General features: G+C 36.6%; 1 protein-coding gene across 1 annotated transcript; it reads left to right on the top strand.

The window, feature by feature from the left end:
• The first annotated feature begins 895 nt into the window (after positions 1-895).
• LOC148945717 (uncharacterized) lies at positions 896-1,519 on the top strand. The gene has a single exon (XM_089097492.1). It carries the CDS (start codon positions 896-898, stop codon positions 1,517-1,519), a length of 624 nt encoding a protein of 207 aa, XP_088953618.1.
• The last annotated feature ends 5,181 nt before the right edge of the window (positions 1,520-6,700 follow it).

Below are 6,700 nucleotides of genomic sequence, written 5' to 3'. Positions count from 1 at the left end.
ACTGATGTCCAACAGTGACATCCCGGTCGAAGAGCAGAAACTTCTGTTGAACATTTACTCTGCCTCAATATGCCATGCCCTTCGGTGTGCCGAATCAGCAGCCGTACCCTCTCGAAAAGTTCGAGTAAACACTGAAATTAGAGGATGGTCCGCTAACCTAAATTTAACAGAAGCATGCCAGACTGCAAAGTTCTGGTTTCGCCTATGGTGTGACAGTGGTAAACCAAGATCTTGGCAAGTCTGGAAAGTGAAGAATCATACTAAACGTGCCTTTGCCAAAGCCTTGTCTAAGCACCGTAGAGACATAATTGACGAATACAGCAAGAAAAGCAAGTCCGATCCCAAACTCCTTTGGCGGAATTTAGTGAAGCCCAAAGAATCGACCTCTGAGGTCCCCCTTTCAATAAAAGAGGCCTGGAATGCTTACTTCACCGATCAGTTCAAAAGTCCTGACCAAGCGCGTCAGAATTCTTACCTGAGTGAGCTAGATGAAATGCTAAAATTGCCAATAGAGAACATGTTAGTTAATAGAAGTATAATACGTAAAGGCCTGAAAAAGGTAAAACAGAAATTTTCGAGAGGCTTCGATAAAATTTGTGGCCAGCATTTACTCTATGGTAGTGAACAACTTCTTGAACATGTATAATTATTATTCCAAATTATAGTTAACAGAGGTATCGTCCCGGATACCTTTTGCATTTGTGTAATAACACCTATTCTCAAACCAGGGAAGCCTCCCTCCCGGTGCTCTTCATATAGGCCCATTACTGTGTCGACTACACTATGTAAACTATTTGAGCTTCTTATTCGTGACGAAATTAGAAGCAAGTGCTCGGTTCCCCCACACCAGTCTGGGTTCCAGCGATCGCTTGGATGTGATCATGCCCTTTACTCAATGGTGTCTATACTGACTGACGCTGAGAATGACAATGATTCTTTAGTTTTAGCAGCCCATGATCTTGCCCGTGCTTTCGATTCGTCTATCCACAAGCATATTTTACTCTCTGCAGCAGAGAGAGCCGTGGAAAATTCGGTAATCGGACCCCTTGATTCAATGTATAGTAATCTTCGTGTTAGGATAAAGTGTCCTGGTTGGGATTGTGATATGCTTTTAGAAATTGATATACCAGTGAAAAAGGGTATTAGGCAAGGAGCAGTGAATTCACCAGATTTATTCAATAATTCCGTATTCGAAGTGCAACATGAAGCACCAACAACGTGTATTTTATGTGGGATTATTGTGTCGCTCATAGGTTATGCCGACGGCATTTTAAACATTAGTAGAACCCTAAATGGAATAAAGAGTTGTTTTAGTGCAACAAAGGTAGAATATGCTCGTGTCGGCCATACATTTAATCCATCGAAAACCGAATTGTTATTTTTCAATTATAAAGTGTCGACTGAGGACCTATGCGTTATGCTAGATGATACGAAAATCAAACCTTTTTCCATCACTTACTTACCTTGGAGTCCCGATCGGTACGTCACTCAAGGCCACACGCGTACTTATTATCGCTGATACCCTTAGAAAAGTTCGTTCTGCATATGGAAAGCTTGTCCTGAGCAAGGCGAGATTTAGTCGTGATATTTTAGCCCAATTGTATAATGCATTTGTTTTACCAAGTTGTCTCTACATTTCTTCGTTTTCAAGTTGCCTCATACAGACAGGGAAGAAACAGTCAAGCATATTTTATTTTAAATATGCTAAGTATCTGCTTGGACTACCAACCTGGTCCAAAAACCGGTATTTGATCAGTTGGTTTGGATTGATAGATCCTGCCTTGGCAGTTCCTGCCAGAGAAGCGAGTTTTCATAAAAAGTTCATGACTCTAGGTCATCCTTGGGTAACTCTTCAGGGACAGACTTGAGTTGAATGTGTTATTTGAATGTCGATGTTGAGGGCCCACTTCATTGTATATATTTGTTGTTTGTCTTTTTTTTTTCTTTTTGCATTTTTTTCACTTTTTTATACTCTGCCGCCCATTGTATCTTTTACAGTTTTGGCAGGTAATAAATCTATATTATATTATTATTATATTATTACCTATAAAAATCACTTCCAAATATTTGTTGATGGGTCAAAAATGAATGAGAAGGTTGCAAGTGGTGTTTTCCTTCCTCACCTGAAAATTGCAATGGGCGAGAGATTATATGATAATTTATCTATAATGTCTTCTGAGTTAAATGCCATAATCATGGCATTAGAACACCTTAAGGAAAACCAACCTTTGATTGCAAATTCAAATAATATTATCATATATTCCGACTCTCTATCAAGCCTTGAGTTGCTGGTCTCAGCTCCTCAATATAAGTTGGACATTGACACTTATCATTGTCTCAGTACTATAGATAATCTTGCTTCAAGTGGCATAAAAACTTATTTTCAGTACATTCCTAGCCACTCTAGCATAAGTGGTAATCATCAGGTTGATGAAATAGCAAAAAATGCTATAAATATTGACCAACCAAGTGGGAGACCAATCCCAATTAGAGATATTTACCGATGGAGGCTATCAGATATTAATTTTAATAAGATTAATCCTATCCTTTCCCCCTTTCCCAATAAGTATCTTTCTAAAATTAATCATAGAATTCGTTCTGGAACAAATGGACTAAATTTCCTTGCATTCTCATATACGTTTTCTAATTCAAGTGGTTCAATTCCCCTGTCCCCTCTTTGCAGGCATTGTAATATGAATAATGAAACAATTGACCATTGCCTATTTGAATGTAATATGCTGACGTCTGCACAACATACCTTGCTTTGTAAACTGTTAAAATGCTTCAAACACCACAAAACCACACTATCAGCCAAGAGCCTAGCCAACAATACCTGCACACAGAGCACAGGATTCGATATCTATCATCTTATATTTGAACTCCTTGAGTCAAAATATCTACTGAAAGAATATCTGAGAATAACTAATAAATAAGAGACGACCAAGCCAGCAGCTCTGTAGCCCACATAGTGACGCAAAAAGAAAAGGGCTAAATAGTACTAACTGAATAGCCCGCCTGCTGTGAATTAGAAGAAGAAGAAGACAGCATCTATAATAGACCTTTTTGATTCCGTCTGGCGATTGAATAGGGAAATTTTTCAACATTGCATCAGTCAACTACTCTGGTCAAAACTTCTATGCATAGTGCGTCTTCTTAGACTTGTGACCAACAGACTTCACCAGTCCTCAATCAGATTCATTGTGCCAGATGTAGATGTAATTTCATTGGATTCCTACAAAACACTGCTTTCCGAAATTTCTATTTATTCTTGAACACAGTCCAGCCCAGTATCTTTTGGGGCAGCATTGTCCATCTCAGCTTTAGCAATCTCTATTATGTTTCCAGGACCGGTATTTTTAGCAGAAGCTATGTGGTACGAAGTTTGCTGATTGGCACGCGTTATCTGCTTGTTTAATATGGATAGGAAGCTGTCTAAGATTCGCTGCTTGCTGACAAAGTAGAGCTTTCCTTTTTCCAAACATTCTGAAAAACCGAAACGAAAATCAATCACCAAATATCTTCCAGAACTAGTTCTCGGCGAATGGCGAATCAGGGTTTCCAAGCAAAGTAAAAATGTAAGCTAGACATATTAGCTTAAAGGTAAACTCTAGCATTAAAATAAATGGACTCGAAGTGGACAAGTTTAATAGTTGAATTTTTTCTGATTTTTGACGTACAAAACATTGACCTGCTAATCTGCACCTTTGCCGAGATAGCTAAGAAATAAACAAACCATTGGATTCAGAGTTCAATCCGGTACCTGAATATAGCATACATGTTTACTGGAAGTTCCTCTCATAAATTTGGGAAACTTAGGAATTTCTAGGTTTCAGAATTGAGAAAACCTAGTCTTGGTTTAGTTTTTGACTTGCTTGAGATCAGGTGTCAAGGCTTGTGTTTTGGTTTAGTGCTTGTGTTTCTTTTTTCTATTTATTGTTTCTTGTTGGTTACTTCATCTCTAGGGAGCCTCACACTCCTTTATTTGATATGGTATATAAACAGATTTCACTGAATTTAAAAACTTTGACCTCAAAAAGTATTTAGCATTGAACTATAATATTTAACTATGTTAGTATTGGACTTGGAATGGGAAGCCCAGAATATCAAAAGGTTTTTCCTCATTCATTAGCTAAATGATGACTATACTTATGATAAAAGCTTGATGAAAGAGCAAACAAACCTACTGTCACCATGAACCATAAGTACAGAGATGTTGATCATTATAGAAACTTAGCATTTCCCTTGAGTAGCAGAGGTATTTTGACATTTTCTCCTAAAAAAATAAGAAAAAAAGGCAATTAATCATTATTTGCCAACATATTATAAAATTGGTTAGTATTTGAATACTTACCATTGTATTGCTTTACTCAATTGAGTAATAGTATTAAAATATGTAGCTAAATATATTTATAGAGCTGTTGTGACCAAGTTGGTCTTTTCAAAAGTGTGATCAGACAGTCTGTTTCCAGAAAAAAAGGAGATGTAAAAATAGAAAATAAAGCTGTCCAGACTTTACATTGTCCAGAAAATGAAAAAAAAATGGAACATTGATGCTTGTCTCTATTGTTTTTTTTTTCTCCCATTTCTCCAAAAAGTGCTAGGTCTGAATGTGTCATAAGATGCATGTTTTGTTAGGTGACAATAATCATAGAAATTAATATTCTACTTTTAGATGTTTCAGAAAACCTTTGCATCGGTAGAATTTTCAAATAAAAATGGCAAACACTAAAGGTGAAATATTATTTAAATTTATTTGCAAACACATGCCATCACGAATAATTAGCATTTTATTGTTTTTGAACAAAGAATTTTTGTATTTAAATTACCAAATATTTTTATTTCCTATACAATAGTATTTTTCAACATTTATCAGCTAAACAATAATTATTTTTGTCACATCTGGTACATAAAATAGTTAACAGCTAAACTGTCATTGACCAAGAAGAAAATATAAACAACATTGTAATAATACATAAATACAAGAAATAGGAATTCATCTTGAGTAGCAAAACCATCTACAATTCTAGTTTAAAAATAAAATCGACTATTATAAAAATGGTTTAGCAGCTAAAACTATATCCTTTGCTAAGAGCTGGTATGGCCTTAGGTGCAGGCTTGAACATAGGCCAAATCATACCTTGCATGTCAGCTCTATTAATCTGTGTCCAGTCTATGTCAATGCCGGCCAGGGGCACCAATTAGGGAAGGGGGAACACCCCCCCTACATTTTGAAAATTTCCTTCTTATTTATATTTTATAGCTAGTTTCAATTTTAGCTATATGCTATATTAAAACAGCAAGACTGGCTAGCTGTTCGTTTTTTTTAGTCACCCCCTGTGCTTTGTTTTTTCACAGCTATTAAATAGCCCTATTACCTACGCTATTTCATCACCCAATCCTCAACTGGAAATGTGATTTCTGAGTAGGGTTTATTCAAGACTAAGCCCCTCTTTTTGGTATATTTGTTCAATGTTGTTCTCCTTGCTGCATCTTCATTAAAAAAAAAAATTGAAAAGAAAATCCTTGCCCTCCTCCCCTTAATTTTCGTGATTTGGCGCTACTGCTGCCAGCTGTTCTAGCTGCCAGTCCCTTTAGCACAAAGGGTTGCATCTTGATAATGAAAAGCAGGTTATCAGAATAATACCTTAAATTTAAGGTCTAGCTTGGTACTGAAACAAGTCAGAGCTCTGCTAGGTATAACTGTGAGTCCCACCTAACCATCTGATAAACTATGGTGGCCCAATACGGTGGGTATTAGCTATATGCCATCTATGTGTAGCCACCAATTTTCGAAAATGGCTAGAGTATTAGGCTGTGTTCTGTCTGAAACCAGGATCAAAAGCTGAGGTAACCAGCACAGACACAAAAGGTGCGAAAATTCAGAACTGTTTAAACTGTGCCAGTATGCCCAATAGATCTTAAAAGTACATCAAACATGTCTTAAGTACTGATAACCTTACAAACAAATGAGTCTCAGACTGAAAGTTGGGTATCATGGATATCTCTTCCTAATAGACATTTTGGCTGTCTAAACCTTCCAGTTTGTAAACAGAGCAATGCACCTTAATGGTTTAGTGCCGTCATACTTATACATGATAAATAGGTTTCACTAGTTGCAGGCTGCCTGTCATGCAAAAGAAAAAAAAACAATTCCCTATGCTTTGAAAGAAGTTGAAATTTAAAACTATATATTATACATGAGAATTCCAGACAATGCATACCCTTTTTACTAACTCAGATGGTTAAGGAATACGGATAAGCCCAAATATTAGAGAAATATACTTATTGCATGGAATGAGAGTCAAGAAATAAAGTGTACACAACTGCGTCTTATGAATAGTCAATGAAAAGACAAATATACAGGAATCAATACTGAAAATATGCCAGACAAAACCTAAACTGTCACAAACATAAATAGAGTATTGTTGAAACCAGGGTAAAGTTGCAAATTATTTTCCCCTGATAAAAACAAATTATTTCCTACTGTATATTATTCAGTCAATTCAGCTGTAAAGTTGCACAGATACAGCCCAGTAGAAACAGAATATTAACAACTAACTTCTTACTGTATAACTCAGTTCTATTGTTAGGGCCTCTGCACCCTACACTACAGGGAGAACTAAACTGTACCTTTACCAAAGCCAGTGGCATAGCCAGCTGGCCAAGGCCCCCCCCCCCTCTTAGTTTTTTTCAGTTCTTT

Source organism: Artemia sp. Qi Xiang Cuo, chromosome 12 (genome assembly GCF_049724085.1).
Source record: "Artemia sp. Qi Xiang Cuo chromosome 12, ASM4972408v1, whole genome shotgun sequence".
Classification (NCBI taxonomy): domain Eukaryota; kingdom Metazoa; phylum Arthropoda; class Branchiopoda; order Anostraca; family Artemiidae; genus Artemia; species Artemia sp. Qi Xiang Cuo.
Note: the sequence above shows the minus strand (reverse complement) of the source record. Positions and strands in the feature narration are given on the sequence as shown.

Excerpts from the sequence above, each read along its gene's own strand:
- LOC148945717 (XM_089097492.1), top strand. The coding sequence starts at position 896 with ATGGTGTCTATACTGACTGACGCTGAGAATGACAATGATTCTTTAGTT.